We start from the raw sequence: 22,188 nt of genomic DNA, 5'->3' as shown, positions 1-22,188 counted from the left end.
CTGGAGGCATCTGACTTTCTCCAGACTCCAAGCTAGTGGGTTCCAGGAAAGTTAGGATCATGTGCATTTTCTAGCTTCTTCCCATCGCTAAGCTAGGCACGACACTCCAACTTGTACATTGTAAACCGAACAAAATTGTTTAAAATCTTTGTAAGAATTGTCAGGGAAAAGAGAGATGATGATGGGGTAGACACAGTAGACTGGAGAGGCCCAAAGCAATTTTGCTAAAAAAGTTAACTTTCCAGCTGGGTCCTAAAAGATGAGTCATGATTGTTCAAAAGAGATGGCAAAACAGTGTGTGGAGATGGAACTGCATTTGCCAAGGCCCTGAAGCAAAAAGAGCGTGACCCATAGAACTGAAAGAAAACTAGTTTGACCTGAGCAACGCAAGCGAGGAAGAGGAGCCCTACTCACGGACAGGGCCAGACCACGCAGTACCGAACGCCATGTTGGAGCTTCCGGTCCCTATGGCAAGTGCAGTGGGGAATTTTTAGAAAGCATTAATTTTCTTGTATAAACAGAGAATCTAGAGTCCTTTAAGAGAGTGGTGCTATGGGCTGAGCATCCCTAAAACAAAAATATGAAAATCAAAATACTCCAAAATTCAAAAGGCTTTCAACATTGGCATGATTCCACCAGCAGAAAAGTTTATACCTGAGCTCATGTGACAAACCACAGTGAAAACACAAGCATGCTAAAAATATTATAAAGAATCACCTTCCAGCTACATGTATAAGGTGTATATGCAACTTAAAAGGATTTCATGTTTGGACATGGATCCATCCCCAAGACAGCTCTTTAGGTATATGAAAATACTCTAAAATCTGAAAATATCAGAAATTCAAAACATTTATGGTCCCATTCATTTTGGTTCAGGGCTACTCAACCTGTATGTAAGTGAATTTTTCCATCAGCATGAGATGGTATTTAGAAACTCATCCCCAGTGTTGTGTATTAATTGTGTAAACTGCACTGATCCTGACCCTCTGTTTCCAGCTAGACTATCCCTCTCCACGGAAACGGATTTTTCCATCTACTAGTTGATTCTGTCCCAGTACCATGAAGCGGTTTTCTGGTGTTGGTTCGTGTTTTATTTCTGCATCTTATCAGTGTGTCCCTGTTTACTCATTAGCCAACCAAACTTCCCCTCTTCCTCTGCCCCTGCCAATTGTGAAGTCCTAATGGTCAATAGCTGAGCAGTTTCTTACACTTTCATGAAACCCTTTTGCCTATTGCTTTTAATGCTAATAACATCCCAGAAAGAGAAAAATTATCAGACTGATGTGGTGGTTTCATTTTTATCTCAAATTACTATGCAAGCATGTGATGCCCGAGTTCATCTGGCTAGCTATGAGCAGAGCAAATTAAATTACCCCAAGGAACCCAGGGAGAGGTAAGCCTGAGGCTTACCTCTATTTTCCACAAATTCTTGGTACATTTTAACGCACAGAATTATGACAGAGCTATTGAATCATTTGGGGACATGTCCAGCTGGTGCCTCTGTGGAGCAGGGCCTTCATTTACACATGCATTTTATTGCCTGTTCAGTATTGAAAACTAGCTCCCATCTGTCTGCAACATGCTTTGTGCCACCCCCGGAACTGAAGTTGTCACATCTTATGTGTATATATATTTATTATATATACTGTTACGGGGTGGGGACCGTTGTTATGCCGTGTTGTTGTGAGAGTCACTCTGGTGTAAAGTGCTTGCACAATGACGGACAGCCAGTAAAGGCAGGCTCCAGGATCCCAAGCCAGGACTCTGTGACATCAACTTCTTTGCCACTGTGATGCGCAAAGCATTTACTTCCAGAACAGGTTGGTGAGAGTCCCTGAGAGTCTGGGGCTGACTTAGTCTTGCCCCTGTCCTCAGAGAGCTCAAAGTCCAGGAAAGAGGGTGTGAGTGTCATTTACTAAGACACAGCCAGGGTATGCTGCGGGGCACGCTGCTGGGCATGCTCCTGGGAGGACCGGTCAAGGGCTGGCAGAGTCTGGAGCATGGATGGCTGTATCGCTGGGCCAGGAGGGGGATGACAAGGGCCTCCATGACTAGTCCCCAGGGGGCATGAATTTGGTCTGGGTCTTGAAGTATAAATAGGAGTTCATGAGTACCAAGGACAGAGTGAAGATTATCAGGCAAGTAAAGTCATAGAAGGTTAAAAAGTGCGTCCTGTTCTTCAACGTCAGCACAACGGATGGAGAAAGGACAGTGGCTAGGCAGGAGGCCGTGGGGTGGTTGGATCTGTTTTTAGAAAGTTTTTGTGATAAGGATTTTGACCTTTGTTGAACAGTCGGTTGTAAAATGGTTTTAAGCCGGTGCTTTGAGCATGTCAGTAACCAGCAGTCATTCGATGGGAGAGCATTTGGGACAGGTACTGTGTGCTCAGTGAACAACACACATCGCTCCATTTTCCCAAAAGGCTAATGTAGCAGATGTTGTTATCCTTCCTACAAACGAGGAACTGAAATATAAATGACCCGAGGCCATCGTGCCGGAGGCTGGGAGCCGAGTCTCAGTGGTAAAAGCCCGGCACCTCGAGCTCTCTGATCCTGGTCCTGTGGACCTGGAGAGGTCTTTCAGGGGCAGGGGGCGGTGGGCCTCCCAGAGTGGAGGCAGGAGGTGTGAGGCCAGTGCATGAGGCAGGCAGAGATGAAGAAGAGCAGAGCAGAGGGCAGAGGAGGCTAGGCAGGAAGTTCCTGAAAGGGAAGTGACGAGGCTGGCGAGGAATCAAGTGCTCAGACACAGAGGCTCGCAAGGGGCCAGCCCGCCTGACCCCTCGGCCTCAGACTGCCACGGAGCAGACCACCGGCTGAGACAGAAGCCAGGAGAGGGGCCCGTGAGGGGGAGTGGGCGTGGCAGGTGGATGCTGGGCCCGAGGGACCTGCAGGCGGAGGTGCCAGCTGCACAGTCCGGCTGTCCTGGACCGGGAGGTCAAGCTGGCGACGTGGACTTGCCATGAAAGTCTCAGTGGGAAGGGGAGCTGCAGGCCAGCCCTGGCTGGGCCAAACATTTTACTCCTCCAGCTTCTGCCTCCCAGGACAGAACACTGGGGGGACCAGGGTAAGTCCCTCGATGCCCCCTCCAGGTTGGAACGTGGGTTCTCTGTCCTCAGCAGGGAGACACTGCTGCAGAACTAGGTCCTGGAAGCTGTCAGCGCAGGCCAGGGGCAGACGGGCATCTCCCTCTCCACCACCAGGACCCTCAGCAGCAGCGCTCACGGCCCTGGAGCAGCAGGCTGACAAGGTCACTGTAGGAAGTCATCGTGCTGTTGGTGGTTTTGGTCTAGTGAAGAAGTGAAGTCCGTGTGGGTAGCATAGGGTGGCAATCCCAGCCAGTGCGGGCACACATTTAGCAGGGGCAGGAAGACACCCTCTTTCATCAGACTTCGTGTGCCCTCGCCCTCTGGAAGGCCATTCTGTGGTGCTCTGCTGCCCTGAGAATCCAGAGTCACTTTCTACTTCAAATCTGCTTCCAAAGAGTGACTCCGCTGCTGGTGGAGGTGGTTGGCAGGAGGCGTAGCTGGTCTTCACTTGCCCTGGGCCATGCCAGGGCACAGCCAAGGCTCCATGGTGCCCAGCAGTGTGCTAATGGTTCCCAGGAACCCACAGAGCAAGCAGCACACAGCGAAGGGTGGATGCGTCCTCGGGAGGTGGGGGAAGGAAACGGGCGCCGCGGGGAACGGAGAACCAGTCTCCAAACAGTTTCCTTCAACGTGCATGACAGTGGAGAGACTCTTATTTTTCCTTTTGAGTTGTATCAAAACCCTAATTTCCTCAAATGTGAAGTTCCTGGATCTTCATAAATGCACTTGCTTTTGATTCCAACTGAATCAACACATCAGTTGTGGAGAGGTGTGGCACTACAAAACATCAGATATATGCAGAGTTACGCGGGTGTGTACATATATTTATTATCTAGAGTTTTATTCTCATCATATACATAAAGATGGGATCATGCTGGGAAAGGAATGGACTTTGCAGGAGGCAGAGCGAGGTTCTGACTGTTGTTGTGGTTAGCCTTGGAGAATGGAGGAGACCAGGTTCATTTGGGGCCTGGAGCCTCAGTAGCTGGGTCCCCTTGGACAGGCCGCTTCCTCTCTCCAAGCCTCGAGTTCCTGCAATAGACATGATAATAGAACTCACCTCGCAAGGTCCTCCTGAGGGTAAATGAGAACAGGCAGGTGGAGCTCAGTAGGCCCCTGGCATCAGCACCGTGTGTCGAGTTAGCTCTCTGGGGAGGACATGCCATGCAAAGAATCATAAAGAGCTCCCGGCACCTGGTAGGTGCTCAGTAAACGGCCACATTAACATGGCAACTCTTGGTGTTGTAATAGAGCTGCTTCTCATTCCCATAGTAACAAGGGAACCACTGTCTGGAGCCTGAGTTTTGAGTTATAAGAATGACATTCCTGTCCAGCTCTTCCACTCACTATCTCCATGGCCTGAACCTGCCCCTGGGCCTCACTGGGCCTGTTTCTTCATCTGGCCTGGGTTGCTTCAAGGATGGGATGGCTTACTGCATGTAGGTAGAGCTCTGTGTGTCTACAAAGCTCCACCCAAATGCTGTGCACAGGTGGTGATGTTTGCAGTTGCATTCCCAGGAGCTGACAGACTTGCTCGGGGCTGTTCCTTTGAAGGGGGCATTGGAAGAAATTTCAGCTGGTGTTTTCCTAGATGACCTGGAGGAGTTCCATCCACCGTGATCTCAGCAGGCCTATGCAGACGTTGAACCTGGACAGCCTTGCTGGGTGTGGGCACAGCCTACTCAGAGGATCTGCTCACTGTGTCATGAGTGTTCTCCTTCCCCGAGAGTCCTTCACAGTGTTGGCCCAGAGCATAGGGCTCCCTCCTCAGTGGGACACGTGACAGCTGGCTCAGACTCCACGTTGTTGGGAAGGTGGATGAATTCTTGCTGAGCTCCTACAATAGGCTCCTGCAGCGGCTGCTGCTCCTTCAAGATTAGCTGATTTATAAACTGTGTGTCCAGAGGTTGGAACAGGGCTTGGCCTGAGGGGAGGGCTGTATAGATGCTTGTTGTTTCTATCATGATTGTTGATCTTTTTAATCAGTCAACAGATTTCCCTGTATGTCCTCATGCCAGGAGAGGCATGGAGGACCAGGGAAAACAGAAGTTCCCTGCCCTCAAGGAGCTTTGAGCCCAGAGAGAAAGCAGACCAGTAAGCCAAGTGCAGAAAGAGGTGAAGAGAGTGTGGGGGCAAAGAGGAAGCCTCCAGGTGGCCCAGGATGAGGAGACAATAATAGCACAGTGCGCCATCCTGAGGGTCCACGCATGTGTGAAGAGCCTTGTCTGAGCAGGTCAGTTCTTGGAGAATGTGGCCCTGGAGCTACATCTTTGATGACAGGGCCTGGTGAATTAGGGAAGTGAGAGAGGGACGGAGAGAGATGAGGTGTCCCAGTAGCAGCACAGAGCTGAGTGGGTGGAGCCAGCATGGCATGGGCAATCACAGTGGCACAATACAGCTGTCCCCCTGCCATGGTTTTCTTTCCACAGCCTCAAGTGCCCAAGATCAACTGTGATCCAAAAATACTAAAGGAAGAATTCTAGAATAAAGCAGTTTATAAGTTTTAAATTGTTTGTGCTGTTCTGAGTAGTGTGATAAAATATGCTGTCCAGACCAGGCTGTGAATCATGCCTCTGTCCAGTGTATCTATACTGTATAGCTTACCCTCCCGTTAGTCACTATGTTATCAGATCAACAGTAACAGTATCACAGTGTAACTCTTACTTGGTAGCCTAAAGCTACATTGCAATGCCTGCCACTCACTTCACCTCATCAGGTGGCTCATGTATATCACACATAAAGAAGTACAAGCCAGGAATAGTGGTATGTGCCTGGAATCCCAATGACTGAAGAGGCTGAGGCAGGAAGATTGACAGCTTGAGGCACTCCTGAGTAACTTATCAAGACCCTTCTCAAAAGTAAAATAAATAAATAAATAAATAAGGGCAGGGAATGTAGCTCCGTGATAAAGTACCCCAGGTTCAATCCCCTGTATTGAAGAAGAGGAGGAGAGGGGAGGAGAATATGGAGGAGAAGAGGAAATACAGAAGAAGAAGATATTCTCAGAGAGAAGGAAATGGCCCTCCCATGACTTTTATGACAGTACATCGTGTTATTAGGAGTGCTCTCTCTTATTCACTATTGTTAATCTTTCCTGGAATGAACAGCTGCATCACCTGCAGCATTAATGCAAACTCCCGAACCTGGAGTCACCCCTAGAGGGAGTAAGAGGGTAGCTAGGGCAATTTGCTCTTCCTCTTGAGCCAGGAGCCAACTCTAACAAGGAGGGGACACAGCCCAGCGGTTTCCGGAGGGACCATCGTCACCTCTGCCACACAGAAATTACAAGAGCCTGAGAGCCACGTTTACTTCTGAGACAAACATGGACGAGCTGGACCAGCTCTGTGGCATAAGGGTGAAAGAGCTAGTGACATGCATTTATTAAGCGCCTACTGTGTACTGGCTGAGTAGCAAGCTTGGGAGGGAGGCGTAGAAAGCAGAGAATGTATCTGACACTGATCCCAGAAGCTCAGTCCCCTCCTGGTGGTCCCTGGTGCAGGGGAAGGATTTGTTCTCTGAAGCCCAGAGACTCTCATTGCAGCTCTGCTGAGCTTCCAGGTGACCTTGGCAAGTTCCTTGCCTTTGAACAACAGGACTGATGATTTCTCACAGTTCTGGAAGCCCGAAGTCTGACACCAAGGCACTAGCAGAGACGCACGCCTCCAGGAGTCCCCAGGGAAGGAGCCCCTACCTCTTCCAGCCCCTGGCCACTCCAGGTGTCCTTGGCTGGTGGCCGTATCACTCTGGACTCTGCACAGAGTTATCTCCTAAGTGCCCCAAACCCTCCTCCCCTTTGTCTTTTAATACATCAATCATTTTGTTTAGAGCCCAACCTAAATCCAGGGTCCTTTGTTTTCCCCTAAGATATTTAACTTAATTACATCTGAAAAGACTCGATTCCAAATATAGTCCCAGTCACAGGTACCGGGCATTGGGGCTTGGACATGTCTTTTCAGAGTGCTGCCTCCACACCCCCCCTTGTGCCTCAGCTTCCTCATCTGAAGAAGGAGCTCATGTGGCCCCCGTCCCCCTGGCAGCTGGGAGGGTAGGCAGGCGTGTGCACTGACCCCCAACACAGCACCTGCCGCCACTCACCCCTCTGTGAAAGGCTGGTGTCTGGGACACGGCTTGTGCCCGTCATTCCAACTCTAAACCTAGACCTGGCCCTCGAGGCTAAGCACTGTGACTCTAGGCCACCAAAGCGGTCATTTTGATGGCATAAGAGTCATGACCTAAGTGTTGTTTCTGTTCAATCATCAGCCCCAAGCGCTGCGGGAGGAGGGGGTTTGTCACTTGATTGGTCATGACAGCTGGGAGGATCAGTCACCTGCAGTTTCTACCTTGAATTCCTCAGGGCTGTCCTGCTCAGGGCTGTCCTGCTGTCCAGCAGCTGTCCAGATGTGGGGATGCGTAGGCTCCTCCTCTCCCAGAGCCCTCGGGACAGAGGGAAGGGGGACAGGTGTGTGGCTTGTGGTTCAGGATGGGACATCCCTGTGGGCTCAAGCTCAGCTTCCGGCTAGGTCCTGGGATCCAGATGGGACGTGGGCGAACACAGCCTGGGCCCAGCACGTGCTGAGAACCAGTAAAGCTGTTCTCTCAGATGCTTCGGGAACAGGTCAGCTTGTTGAGTTGGGAGTCAGGCTGAACTGGGGGTCACAGGGAAGGGACCCACAAAAAGATGCTGAAAATGCAAACCCTCAGGGTCCAGAGGAGGCTGAGGAGGACGGAGTTCAGGACAGTCCCACTTTCTGGTCTGGGTGACTGTGCAGGTGGTGGGGCGGCTAAGGAAGAGCAGAGCAGCCGCTCAACCCCCATTCATCCTGCCTGCTGTTCCCAGAGCACCCTGGGCCTGGCATCCTGCTGAGCGACGGGCTGGTGTCAGCCTAGTTAATCCTCCCGTCAGTCAGTGAATAAACCACTGCTATTAACGCACATTTTATAGACGGAGGCCAAGGGAGTTCAGAGAGCTTGTTGAACCCTGCTCCAGCCGGCCGCCTGTCTGCCTGTTTCCCACGGGCCTTTGTGAAGATCAAATAACCTAAGGGGACATTTCCTCAAGCTCCCTCCAGGCCCAGAGCATGTTTTAAGCTGAAAGAGCCTAGGTGTGGGCCTAATTCAAACAGGGATATGGCGGAGAGCAGAGCGCTTGCCAGCTTTGTGCAGCTGGGCTCAGGGTCCCCTTGGAATCTGTCTGTGTAGGGTGGCGGACGCTGGCGCATCCTGCATGCTGTTGGAGAAGGGAAAGGAGCACCACATGAAATGGAAAACCAACAGAGAGTCTCGACAGGGCCTCTGGTCAGAACGTCTAGGGGTGCTGGGTGCATGGTCTCTGCTCAGCAAAGACTTGAAGAATGGGACACAGAGATGGCAAGCCAGCCGCAGGGTCATTGCAAAAGCCACGGACAGACTTGTCCGAAGAGAAGGGGCCCCAGAGCTGGATTCGGGTGGGGAGGGTCGGCCTGTTCTTCTCAAGGTCTGGAATTTCCTCCTTCCCTTATCTGCTCCCCTCCTGTGTGCTCCTCCTAGTGTTGATCGGTGCCCCTCTGTCATGTGTCTGTTTTAGTTATTTTATTGGACCCCCTGCTTAGGAGCACAAGGAGGGGAGCATCTGTCTGATTGGGTCTTGTGTCCACAAGTGCTTCTGTCAAGCCGGAAGTCGACCACATCAGAAGTCCTCTCCACGCTCCTTTGACCTGGCCCTGCCCCCACCTCCTCCTCGCCATCCTGCCCGGGCTGCCCAGGCCCTTCTGCACCTCCCCACCAGCCGCCCTGTTCTTTCTCGCCTGCCCCCATGCCTAGTGCCAGCCTGGAAATGAAGTCCAGATGGCTTCCAGCACAACCCATGTGGCTCCCTGGGACAGACTTTGTCTTCTCTGGAAACTGAAACATGGAACTATGGGCAGGAACTCCCAGGACAGCCACCGTGCCCTGAAGGATAGGGGCCCACCTCTGTCCCTCTTCCCATCCCTCACTGTGTTTTCTATCATGAAATTCATAGAACACAGAATCGACCGCCTTCAAGTGGACGTTCAGTGGCCTGCAGTCGGCCCCAGTGCTGTGCAGCATCATCTCCATCTAGTTCCAAATAGGATCACACCCAGAGGGAACCCAGAACCCTAAGGCAGCTGCTTCCACCCCCTCCCCTGCCCCAGCCCTTGGCACCCGCCATCTGTCTTCCGGTGCACTCCCCTGTGTCCAGAGAGCACCGCTCCTGAGGCAGCTCCAGGCACAGAGAGCTCTAAGCCTCCTGGGGGACACCTGGCCAGGGAGCTGGGCAGGCGGCTCAGCTTTTCCCTCCTCGCTGCGTGTCTCGCCCACCCCGTCCGTCAACCCACCCCCTCACTGCACCCACCCACCGTGGCCATGTGAACCGCCCTTCCATCAGGGGCATCTAGGGCTCCTGTTTGCCTTCTGCCCGGATGGCCACTCTTTCCTGGGATGCTGCACCTTGCCCTGGAGCCTGCTCCTGGCTGACCAAGGGCGGGCACCTCCATGAGAGGATCCTGGCTGCACCTCCCGAGAAGCTGGGTTCTTTCCCTGCGTCCCCTCCAGGGTCGTGGTCACCAACCGTAACGTGCGATGTGTTCTCTTTGTCTTGTCTTTGGCAGCCCCCGAAGTCTTCCAGGTGTACGTGGACGGAGGCCCCGGGTACTCCTACCCTGTCGACTGGTGGTCCCTGGGCGTCACGGCCTACGAGCTGCTGCGGGGCTGGGTGAGATGCGTGGGGACAGGCGGGACCGTGGAGCGGGACTGAGGTTCTCATGTGGGCTGGGTGGATCGTGGGCTTCTGTCCCCACAGCTTGTGTGTCACCAGAGGGCCCTGAGCATGAGAAGGGCCCTCTGCGGGCTCCTGGGCTCCTGGTCCAGCCCTGCCTTCTGCTGCCGGTTAACACCAGGTCAGAAGGCCTGCGGCTTCCAGCTCCCCTCTGAGCACCCCCGAAACCCCTGAGCCTGGTTTCCTGGCGCCACCAAGGCCCTTAAGGGTAGAGACTGTGCTGTAGAGCTGGGCTGGGCGTTCGGTACACATTTTAATTTTAGTTCATTTGCATTTAATAGCTGAGACAAGTAACAGAGCTACTTAACAACCAACTAATCACCCATATTTTATTTTTTTGTTTTTTATTTTTTATTCTAATTTGTTATATATGACAGCAGAATGAATTATAGTTCAATATCACACACACAGAACACAATTTTTCCTATCTGGTTGCATACAAAGTATGTTCACACCATTTGTGTCTTCATACGTGTACTTAGGGTAGTAAATGTCCACCTCATTCCACCGTCTTTCCTACCCCTGCCCCCTCCCTCTCCCTCCCTCCCCTTTGCCCTATCTAGAGTTCCTCCATTCCTCCCATGCTCCCCGGAATTCGCCATTATGAGTCAAGATCCTCATATCAAAGAAAACATTTCAGCCTTTGGTTTTTTGGGATTGGCTTGCTTCACTTATTATCTTCTCTAACTCCATCCATTTACCTGCAAATGCCATGATTTTATTCTCTTTTAATGCTGAGTAATGTTCCACTGTGTATATATACCAAAATTCCCCTATCCATTCATCCACTGAAGAGCATCTGGTTGGTTCCACAGTTTAGCTATTGTGAATTGCTCTGCTATAAACATTGATGTGGCTGTGTCCCTGTAGTATGCTGTTATAAGTCCTTTGGGTATGGACTGAGGAGAGGGACAGCTGGGTCAAATGATGGTTCCATTCCCAGCTTTCCAAGGAATCTCCATACTGCTTTCCATATTGGCTGCACTAATTTGCAGTCCTACACCAGTGTATGAGTGTGCCTTTTCCCCACATCCTCGCCAACACTTATCATTGTGTTCTTAATAGCTGCCATTCTGACTGGCACGAGCTAAAATCTTAGTTTTGATTTGCATTTCTCTAATTACTAGAGATGTTGAACATTTTTTCATATATTTACTGATTGTTTATAAATCATCTTCTAAGGAGTGTTCAGGACCTTGGCCCTTTTATTGATTGGGTATTTGTGGGGTTTTTGGTGTTTAGCTTTTTGTGTTCTTTAAATACCCTAGAGATTAGTGCTCTATCTGATGTGCAGGTGGTAAAAATTTGCTCCCAAGATGTAGGCTCTCTATTCACGTCACTGATTATTTCTTTTGCTGAGAAGGAACTTTTTAGTTTGAATCCAGCCCATGTATTGATTCTTCATTTTAATTCTTGTGCTATAGGAGTCTTATTAAGGAAGTTGGGGCCTAATCCCACATGATGGAGATTGGGGCCTACTATTTCTTCTAATAGGTGCAGGGTCTCTGGTTTAATTCCTGGTCCTCGATCCACTTTGAGTTGAGTTCTGTACATGAACTAATCACCCATATTTTCATTCATGAAGAAAGCATTATGAATAAGACTACTTTCAAGGCCTGTCTTCCCAGAACAAGTATTGTTTGAAAATAAGGCCGCCTCACCCCTCAGGACCACAGTTTTCTCCACTGTGTGGTGGGGACACCATCCTTCAGTCCTCTCGGTAGCAGTGGTCAGAGGGTCTGGACACTGCTCGTGGGAGACCGGGCCTGGGTCTTACTGGAGCTCAGAGCTCCTGCCACCGGTTGCGGCGGTGACCTGCTCTCACAGCTGTGTGCAGCCTGTTGGCAGAAGGTGCCCCGGGGGGCCAGGCAGGGTCATTCACGGTGGGCATGCCCACAGGCAGTGGTAATGGTGTGAATGAATGATGGTGCCATCTGTGGGCCGTGAGCATTCCAGGAGGACGAATGTCAGTCATCACCCTCTAGTTCAGGCCACTATGTTCTGCTCTTGATCTCAGTTATTTTCCCTAAATTCCTCAAAATCAAGATTACAGTACGCGGCGTTTTAGAATGCAAAAAAAAGAAAGAAAGAAATGTGAATTTCCTCCTTTTCTCCAGCACTGAATAAAGAATGAACAGCCCACAATCTTACTTGCTTCTGGTTGCGTCATTTGGTTCTGTGGATAGACGAGCTCAGAGGAGGACATGAGGCTCCCGACACTGTGGACCAGAGCACGCGGGCGTCTGCCAGCGGTTGCTAGTCATACATCACCCACCACACAAGGGACCTTGGCCAGAGCTGCCCTCGCTGGCTGGACGCCCACCAGCAGAAAGGACCAGAACAGTCAAAGATGAGGCTTGGCGAGAAGCCCCGGGGATGGAGGGAATCTTGCTGCTTCAAAATAAGGGCTTCATTTTCATTCTCCTGGGAGTTCTGCTCAGAGATCCAGATGTCAGTTTCAACAGAAGAGGACGAAGCACATAGTCAGCCCGGGGCCTTTGGCATGGGCACAGGGTAACTGAATGAAAGGACACCTGCTATGGACAGTGCAAACCTTGGTCCCAGATGCTTATGACTGGATCAAACTTCTCCCCAGAAGGCAATGGGCCTATGCAAAGGGCTACTCTGCACTCACTCTGGAACAATTGCTGCAGTCAAACGCTCCACTGAGAAGCCCTCGCATTTGCTGGTGCCCAGTGTGAATCTAAAGTTCCCTCCGCTCCTTGCAATTCCCCAGTCGTCCAGTGGCAGTGTCCCTGACCCTCCCAGGAACGTCTGGCCTCTAGAAGATGAAAAAGTCAGAGGGAATTTCCCTGCCCGTGATCTAGGATTTCAGAGCTGGAATGCTCCGGAAATGTCGGCTAGGAAAGGGGTGCTATTGATATGGACTGTCGGACATGGCCTGGGAGTGCTACGGTCCTGCCCAGGAAACAGCCCTGTCTCCCACGAGGAGCCAGGGAGCGGGCAGGGTGTGAGGCTCGGGTGGGCACAGATGGGGCTTACAGACTGCCCAGGAGGCAGGGGCAGGATCCAGCTTCCTAGAGCCAAAGGGGACTCTCAGTTCCTTTCCTCACAGGCCTGCAGAGCAAGGGAAAGACCCAGCCAGGCCACCTGGAGAGCAGGCTCCCCGTCACCCTGGGTCACCAACCAGCCCTCTAATGCAACCAGCGTAGGGAGAGATGTCAGGAGATGTGGGAACGCATACAGGACACCAGTGGCCATTCACAAAGAATTCGGTGGCAACAGGCTGGCAGGGAGCACTTCTGTCCCTCAGGGTGCTCCACCAACCCGCCTCCTCTCCCACACGGTGTTCTCTCCAGGGGCAGCTGGCTGGACAAGTGCCCTCTCCACAGTGCCCTCAGCCCTGCGCCCGTCCCCACTCAGAGGGGGCATTTGTATGTCAGGTGCAGAAGCAGTGACGTCATCAGCATGGGCCAGCGCAGTTTGCTGGTCTGACCAGCATCCCAAGGAGCAGCTGTCTTGTCACACACAGGAAAGTCAATTTCTAGAGATGGCACTAGCATGCCCTCGTCCCTGTGTGCATGAGAAAGCAGGGTCATTCGAGATGAAGTGTGTCTGGACATTGTTCTCACTGTCCCCTTAACTTGGCTAGGTTGGGGGAGCAGGAGGGGCATTCAGAGACGTGGTGTTTCACTGCCCCCTTTTCTTTGGGGATGATATTCTGTGGTGCCAGGTCTTCCTTTTTGCTTGCCCGCTGACCACCTCCCTCACCTGTGTTCCCTTTGCCTTTGACCTTAGTGCTTATCCTGGGGACTCCTAGGGGACAGGCAGATGGAGAAACTGGGCATGAGCAGAGGCAGTGACTAGAGGAGACTCTGGAGCTCCCCCTAGAGGTTGGGGTGCAGAACTGAGAACCACCAGGCGCACACCTGGTGGGCGGCTGCACCTGAGGGAGGGTCGAGGTGGCCCTTGGGTTGGGCACTGACTGTCCCTTACTTAGTAAGGCTCACAGCTACTTTCCCAGAATCAGGAGTCCGGGAGGCAAAGGCCTCTGCCCTCCTTCCACAGGAGAGGAGGGCTTCTGGAATCCTTCAGGGACTTCCCGCTGTGTTTCCTGGACTCCAGGGCCCGGCAGAGGTGGCTGGACAGCTCCAGGGGGAAAGCGTGCGTCAGGCTTTGGAGATTTAAGGTGCCTGACCACCTCTTCTTGTTCTGTAGTGGAATTCTGGGGCAAGAGCATTCAATTAGATGGTCTCCAAAGCCCAGCTCGGCTCTAGCAGGTAAAATAATAGGTCTCTGGCAATTCTTTTCCTCTTTATTCCCTCTCTGTCTTCTAAATTGACATTTTTTTTTTTTTTTGTAAACTGAGTTTCTTGGAATAGAGACACCTGCACTCCATAATGAGTAGATCCAATGTCCTGCTGCTAAAATCGCTTTACCAGCAGTGCACGCAATTACTTTACTGTATAAATACCAACTGGCTTTCTGGGTCAACGTGTCCCCAGGCCAGTGAGTGAGAACTAAGCATCAGTAGAACTCTTCTCCAGCAGACAGAATATTGATCTGAGTATTTCCCGGTATTCTTGTCCGAGGACCTGGTTCCCTACACCCACTCAGACAGGCGCGGGCCAAACCTCAGCCTAAAGTCTTGGCTGTCTCCGCCGCAGGCCTCTGTGCTTCTGAAAGCACTGACACGTTGGCCTGGAGGTGTGCTGTGGTCCTGCTCGTCATGGTTGGGATCCGTCGGGTTCCCTCTAGAAGTGGAGGGAATCGCAGGGTGACAGAGAGGGCAGCTCCCTCGGAGGTGGGTGGGACAGCAGGATTGAGCAGTGCCTGAAGCAGGCCAGAAGGAAACAGAGACGACGTGGCAACCGCAAGAGGCTTCTCATTTGTTTCGGGGGGTTCTCTCCCTGGGTGCTTGGATTTGCAGCTGGGGGGTGGGGACACTGCAGGTGGAGCAGGAAGAGGGAATCATCTGAGCCCCGGGAAGCTCTTTCCATCTCTGAACCTCAATCCTCAAAATGGAGTTGGAGGTGAGACCACGTGGTCTCCAGGGTCCTCTCCAGGGCACTAGTGGTGTTGGGTCGGGGCCCACTCTAATGACCCTGTGTCCACTTGATCTTCACACAAGGTTGTACTCTGAGGTCTTGGAGGCTCGAACTTCAAACCCTGAGATTTCTTTGTGTGTGTGTGTGGGGGGGTAACAATTCCACTTAGAACAGCAGTGCTTGTGGCCATGCCTCAGTGGGTCACCTGCCTGGGCTTTAAGCTCAGTGCCCAGCTCTGGGAAGTGGAACCCCTGATTTGTGTTCTGTAAAATAGCCACACTCATGGTCACTAAGTCAGGAGGATACAGAGTGTTGGTCGCACGAACAGAGCTACCTTCTCTGTCACCCTGCAATTCCCTCCACTTCTAGAGGGAACCAGACCCATCCCAACCATGATGAGCACCCTCAGTTGAGGTGGCTTTTGCTCTTTCTGGTCATCATTGCTGGTGAAGGACACCCCGTCCTGCAAGTGCAGCAGCAGGTGGCCCCTGCAGATGGGATCAGGCCACTGAAAGCAAGGACATATTTGAAGAAGGTTAGTGAGTCGAGTTCACCAGCCATCAAGAGAGCCCACGGGTTTAGGATTTGCTCTGAGAGTTATGGAACAGAATGGACAGCTCCCGGTCAACCACCAGCCCTGTGGAATTGAAGGCCCGGGGGCCGGAGCAGGTGACTGTGTGCCCTCAGATCCCAGGTGCTGCCTGGTTCATGGCCAGTGGCCCCTCACCTCCTGCAGGTGGCCTGATGCAGCACCCTCGCCCTCATGCTCCAGGACCCTGCTCAAAGCAGACATGACTCAGGGCTCCAAGAACAGGGAAGACCATAATAGATCCCTCTACTTCAAGGAGCCCTCAGCTTCCTGGAGGAGATTGTGGTCATTTTACCACCAATAGGAACGCAGCAATTCCACCCTAGACATCCAGGTCCAGGTGGATTAATTAGAACTCACTCCGCAAAACGCCTCCAGGACCAGCTTGGTCCTGCACCAGCCTTTGCTTCTCTAGCCCGAGTCACTCACAGTGCAGACCTGGAACCAGGTGGACCACAAAGCCACAGGGAGGGCGAAGGGGCTCTGCGAGAGCCATCCTTCAGGACAGGGAGGGGACTCATGCTCCGGCAGCTGCGTCTCCATGGTCACGGCCGAGAAAGGCTTCCCAAGCTAAGCCAGACGCTGCTAGTGGCCGGGCTTGGAAAGCAGGTGGCATCATGGTACACCTCCCACAGAGAACAGAGCTTGCACATCCTCACACGGGAGAGGATGGCAGGTCACTGTCAGGTGGAAGAAGTCCAGCCTCCTCCACCCCTAAGCCAACCAGACCCAAAGAATGACCGTTTCCCACTCAACCAGGACATAAAGCTGGGGTCCACCAGTGGGTGGGAGCTGTGACTGGAGGTGTCCCTGGGTGCCAGGTGGGTGGTGGGAGTCCACACAGGAGCCCATGACCAGAGCAGGCTCTATGGCCAGGCTGCCAGGTGTGAGTTCTGCACCTGACACTTACGGACTAGGTGACCTCAGAGAGTCACTAACCTACTGTAGCCACAACAGCACCACCCACCTGCTGGGTTCCTACACTGCCCCCTGGGCCTGGTTGTGGTCAGCACATGTCCAGGCCACCTGCCCCACCATGAAAGATGATCACCCACCATTGCCTGAAAGAGAGAATAAGCCATCTTCTAACTACGCCATCTGAGCCCACGGGTGCTGCCGTCCAGGGCTGTCTCTGACCCGGCTGTTGTCCTTTGGTTTCAGAGGCCATATGAGATCCACTCGGCCACGCCCATTGATGAGATCCTCAGCATGTTCAAGGTGGAGCGTGTCCACTACTCTTCCACGTGGTGCAAGGGCATGGTGGCCCTGCTCAAGAAGGTAAGGGAGGGCAGTCCCGCCTGCGGTCATCTAGGGCAGACACAGGTGTGCCCGCAGGTGGAGGAGGGCAGACACCATGGCAGGACCACAGAGTCGACACCCAGCTGGGCTCTGATACCCAGGCACGAGCCACGCCATGAGGACACACAGATCACAAAGCCACAGACGGTGGAGCCCATGACAGCAAGCCACAGGCTCCTTTCACTCCTCTACAAGCTCCTGATAAATACCAATGCTGGATGCATCTGGCTCTTAGCCCACGGAGCTGTTAGCCACTGGGCATCTCCTGACGTGGGGCAGGGACTGCTGCTGTAGAGGACGAGGCTGTCCCCTGGTGCAAGGCCTGGCCCAGCACCACCTGCCATCTGGGGCCTGTGAGAAATGCACACCTTCTGGCTCTACCCCGGAGCTCCTGCGGGGGCCCCCGCTGACTGTCTTGACCCACTCCCCATGGCTCTGAGGCCGGCTCCAGCTTGGCACAGCCAGGAGACCTGGGTTCCCTCCTTGTGAGAATAAGCCATCTTCTAACTTCGCAACCTGAGCCCACGGGTGCTGCCGTCCAGGGCTCTCACTCTGACTGTCGACTCCGTGGTCCTGCCATGGCATCTCAAGTCCTGCGCGTGGTTGGCACAGCCACAAGAAGCACAGCAGTGCGGGCTGAGGGCCTGGGTTGAGGACCACGGCTCCAGTTTCATCCCTACGACCCCTGTGGTCAGAGCTGGCTGCCGTCCCCATACCTGAGAGAGGAAAGGTGAGGGAGGCTCAGGAGAGCACAGCTGTTCAGTGGAAGCCATGGGGCTGCTAAAGGCAGAGGGAGGGAGGGCTAGAGCGCGAGTCCTCCTCGCTCCTGCCTCAGTCCTGGGGCAGCCGTGTGGCCTGTGAATTTCCAATCAGTTAATGGTATCTTAAAGGCAACCCCCACCTGGTCCCAGTGCCAGTGGTTCCCAACCCTCACTGATCATCAGAAGCATCCAGAAGTCCCCCCGCTGCCAGAACCCGCCTTCCCTACCCACCCCCCAAAGCAGAATCTCTGGCCCCGGGAGTGTCCACTAGCATGCTCTAGAACAGCTGCTCTAGACGGTGGACTCCAGAGAGCTCTGAGATGGAGCCTGCTTAAACCTGTACCCATCCTCTGGGGACAGCCCCTAAACAGAGCCATTGTGACCAGCAGATACAACCCCCGCAAGGTGGCTTCAGGTGGTGTGGCAGCAGCCTACCCAGCAGCCATAGCTGGGACACTTCTGCAATGACAGGTGACAAATGGCAGTGAACTGGTGGTGTGGGGAGGGGTCCGACTTCTGGCTCCCACCTGCAGACAGCTCCCCAGACACATGCCAGGTCCTGGCCAACCATGGGGTCTCACCCTGACCTTCGGCTGGCATGGAGGGACTGGCATGGAGGGACTGGCGTGGAGGGTCTGCCACGTTCTCCTGGTTTGATGAGAAAACAGGTGCAGAAGCACCTCACTGAGGCCACCTGGCCCTCGGTGGCACCCCAGGGATAGGGCCCCTGCTCTTTCACCTCTAGCCCTGTGCCCCGTGTACCTGTGACCCAGAGCACTTGGAAAGTCCCTCCTGGAGCTGAGGGGGGGCCTCTGAGCTGCCTGTCCCTTACTAGCAGAAAGTCCATCTGAAGAGAAGCTAAAAACAGTCCCCTTGGCTGAATGCAGGGCCACCCCCTTGGGTCACCTCGTAGGTATCCAGGGAGAACTGCACCTTCCTTTACCAGGTTCAAGTCCTAGGTCAAGGCTGGGGCCCTCCTTGTCTCTGACGGGAAGTCCGCAGGCGTCTGGGAGAGGAGGCCTGTGCACTCTTAGTCCCAGAAAGGAGCGTGGAGGCTGGGAATCTAGGCCTGCCCCACAGCCCCCGGCCCACAGCCCCTGGCCCACGACCTACAGAAGCTGCCTGGCCTGGCTGTCCTCCCTGGCTATGGGAGGGGCGTGTAGCTGGTGCTTCCACTGCAGTCCAGACAGGGCAGGACGCTGATGGGCATGACAAGCCGGAGACCTTGTGCTTGATGGTCCCCGGGTGACACCCCCACCCTGAGTCCTTGCTCGCCTCCATGGACGCACAGTTCAAGGAAGCACATTTGCCCTCTGACCACAGCTCCTGACCAAGGACCCCGAGAGCCGCCTGTCCAGCCTCAGTGACGTTCAGAGCGCACCCTACCTGGCTGACATGAACTGGGACGCGGTGTTCCAGAAGGCGCTGAAACCCGGCTTTGTACCCAATGTGAGTGGGGGTCCCGTTGACGTCACACTTCCCCTCAGAGGTCCCCACTGTGACACTCAGCATGACCCCTGCAGCTGGCCAGTGAGCTCTCTGCTGGCCACGGCCACTGGAGCACCAATGGGCTCACGTTTCGCTGGGATTCAGGGTGGACTTGAGCCTGGAGTTCAAGGTCTGCTGAGCCTCTTTCCTCACATACCACAGGGGTGCAGGCAGGCAGTGGGGGAGCTTCCGGTCTGCTGTCCTGCCTGCGTGGACTGTCTCGTACAGGAAGAGAGACAGGGGCCTGCCCACCAGTGAGCCTGCAAAACATGCCAAGGCCGGGAGGGGAGAGGTGGCAGGGGAGGTGAGGAGGCAGAGAGAGCTGAATGAAAGAGGAGCCAGGCACGCGGAGGTCCTGAGATTCCCGGGCAGAGGGGCCACCAGGACGACGCACGCACCTGGAGGTGGCAGAAAGCCCAAGTTTCAAAGAGCAGTTCAAAGATTTTATAGCTGCAGCAGAATAAAACCACATGGGGAGTGACCGGAAGTGAACTGAGGGGACGTCAGCCGTGCTGGGGGTGCCCGCCATGCCAGGGAGGTTTGCCCCTAATGTCTCCCATTCGATCCCTAGCACTGCAAAATAGCAAGACGACGACGATGATGATAGGGTAATGACAACGCGAAATGTTTCTCCAAATCAGTTTCCCGAGTCCAGGGCTTCCAGGTCCCTTTGCACAGACGAAGGGACATAGGTGTTGCGACATAGGCTCAGGTTTCAGAAGTCGGCTCCTCCACGCCTGCCCAGCGTTCCAGAGGGAGCCTGTAGGGCAAAGCCCGGCTGGGTCTCTGCCCTCTCCCAACAAGCAGGTGTGCCGTCCCTGCCTTGCCAACTGCTTGTCCTTAAGCAGGCCAGCCCTTCCCCAGGCCCCAGGGCAGCCTGAGGTCTCCCTGGCCCCCCGCCCCTCGGCTGGGCCAGGAGAGGCTAACGCGGAGTGGTTTGTAGGTCCTGCCCACTGTTCTTCCTGGGAAAGTTCAGGTGTTGCTTGGCTCACTCTGTTCTGCGTCTGTGTTTGTGTCTGTGTGAACGTGTCTGAGTGTGTGTGTGTGTGTGAGTGTGTCTGCATGTGATGTGACAATGTCTGTGCTTCCAGAGGCAATGGCCCACTGGTCAATGAGAACAAATTCCATTTTCCACCACGTCCCACTGGCTGGTCAGAACAGGTACCACGGTGCCGTTGTCACCTGCTCTGAATCCCCAGCACCTGCACTGGCCTGCCCTGTGCTAGACACCAGGTGGGCCCTGGTGAGGGCATCGATCATGGTGCCCACTGTGGGAGCTCCCAGACCAGAGCTGGCACCCCAGTACGGCACAGTCAGGCTCAGCGTGGGCCAACTCTGTGGGGCTGCCCTGGGGGACGCTCAGCAGCTCCCCTGCTTCTACCTACCAGATGACAGGGGCAGCCGCTACTGGGACGGCCAAGTGTCCCCAGCACCACCGAGTACCCCGGGGGACAAAGCTGACCCTGTTGACAACGGGGCTCCTGGCACGCTGGCTACACAGGTTCGGCTGGCTTTGCCATCTCTGTGACCAGGTGCTGGGTCACATGGGGTTGGCAGTGCAAGCCCTCAGGAAAGACCCGCAGGTCTCTGGGTGATTCAGAGACCCCTGGAGGCCACCTCATTTCCCTCGCTGGCTTCCTTCAGGAATGTGTCCTGGAAACTCCAGAGAAACTCGCTGGCACCTCCCAGGGCCTCTGACCTGCCACTCAGCAGCGTTGCTGAAGCCCGAGTACCGAGGCAGCCCTGCATGGCCAGCCCTGTTGACCAGCTAATTGTTCCCCTGGCCACGTCCAAGACCCTGGGGATGTGTGCTGGGAAGCCCTGAGAGTGCTTGGGGACAATGTGTGGCATTGCCACATCTGGCAGATAAGCCTGTTATGGGAAGGGACCTGCCTCTGCCACCCTCACCTGCCACTGCTCCAGTTCCTCCCGACGCACCCTCACATATATTCACACACATACTCACACCCATGCACACTCACACTCTAACACACTTACTCTCATGCACAGGAACATACACGCTCATACACACCCACTCATACACACGCTCACACGTACTCACATGCACTCTCGCTCACACACTCTTGCACACTCACATACGTCATGCAGTCACACACACAAATTCACACTCACCCATACACACTCACACTCACACACTCGGACACACTTGCTTGCAGTCACACACATTCTCTTACACAGTCACTCACAAGCATACACACTCACATACACACAGTCAAACACACTGAACAGGTGCCCGGGGCCATGCTGTTGCAGTGTGCCCAGGGTCCCCTGAGAGCGTAGTGTTGGCTGGCCTCTGTCAGGAGACGCAGAGCCACAGGTGCACTAGAAGGCCCTAGAAGGCCTGGTGTGTGCTTGTCCTGAGGGTGAACGCGTGGGTGATGCAGCGACTGAGATGTCCTCTGTGCCAGGCCTTGTTCTGAGCTTTGCCTGTGTTCAGGAAGCCTCATGCCACCTGGGCAGTGCATCCCGGGGTGATCTGGGTGAAGGTAAGTCCTGGGCTGCACAGGTTTGGATGTGTGAACGGAGGGACAGCAGACAAACAGGCCAGGGGAGAGCAGGCCCAAGTGAAGCTGCTCCCTGGGAGAGGGCGCATGCAGGAGGACGGGTGTGTGCAATCAGGGACAGGGGCTCAGCATGTGCCAGAAGTTGGTGACGATGGAGGGAGCCCCAGGCCCCGAGCGGAGGGGAGCCCCCAGCACTGGGGGATCCACAGGGTCTCACTGCAGTCCCATGGAAAGGTGCATGGGACTGAGAAAAAGCTGACAATAACAAGGACGGTCGCGTGCAGGGCCCAAGAGCTTGTCTGGGCCTCTCAGGCAGACGCATAAGGCCCGCATCGCCTCCCTCATTCTTCAGCCCAGAAGGGGTCAGTGACCTTCAGAGAGGGGGCAGGGCCAGCATTGCCCCAGTTCTGTCTGCAAAGGCCCTTCCGCCTCCTGCTCTCAGGCCACCACCTGGGCCCTGAGGGCACCAAGCCAGTGAGGCAGCCTGTCCAACTGCAGGCGCGGGGCGGAGTCCCCGGGCAGGGGTGAAACCCGTTCAAAGTCAAAACGCAGCAGCTCTGGGGTCTTCTCTACGTGACTCTAGGGCTGCAGATGCCATAGCCCCTGGGCCACATTGCCAGGGGGACTGGCACCTGGGCCAGTCACTGAGGATGGGTC

At 54.2% G+C, this 22,188-nt stretch overlaps 1 protein-coding gene across 6 annotated transcripts in view; it reads left to right on the top strand.

Annotated features, from left to right (window-relative positions):
• Stk32b (serine/threonine kinase 32B) overlaps positions 1-22,188 on the top strand; it is a 277,224-nt gene that overhangs the window by 241,384 nt on the left and 13,652 nt on the right. For all 6 annotated transcript variants that reach the window (XM_005318974.5, XM_078021019.1, XM_078021021.1 and 3 more), the window contains 3 exons: positions 9,694-9,797; positions 16,620-16,736; positions 18,842-18,967. In XM_005318974.5, the coding sequence (XP_005319031.1) occupies positions 9,694-9,797; positions 16,620-16,736; positions 18,842-18,967 (347 nt within the window). The remainder of the gene's footprint in view (positions 1-9,693; positions 9,798-16,619; positions 16,737-18,841; positions 18,968-22,188) is intronic.

The sequence above is a fragment of the Ictidomys tridecemlineatus genome, chromosome 9 (genome assembly GCF_052094955.1).
Source record: "Ictidomys tridecemlineatus isolate mIctTri1 chromosome 9, mIctTri1.hap1, whole genome shotgun sequence".
In the NCBI taxonomy this organism is placed as follows: domain Eukaryota; kingdom Metazoa; phylum Chordata; class Mammalia; order Rodentia; family Sciuridae; genus Ictidomys; species Ictidomys tridecemlineatus.
The sequence above is the reverse complement of the archived record's forward strand: the minus strand, read 5'-3'. Positions and strand labels throughout refer to the sequence as shown.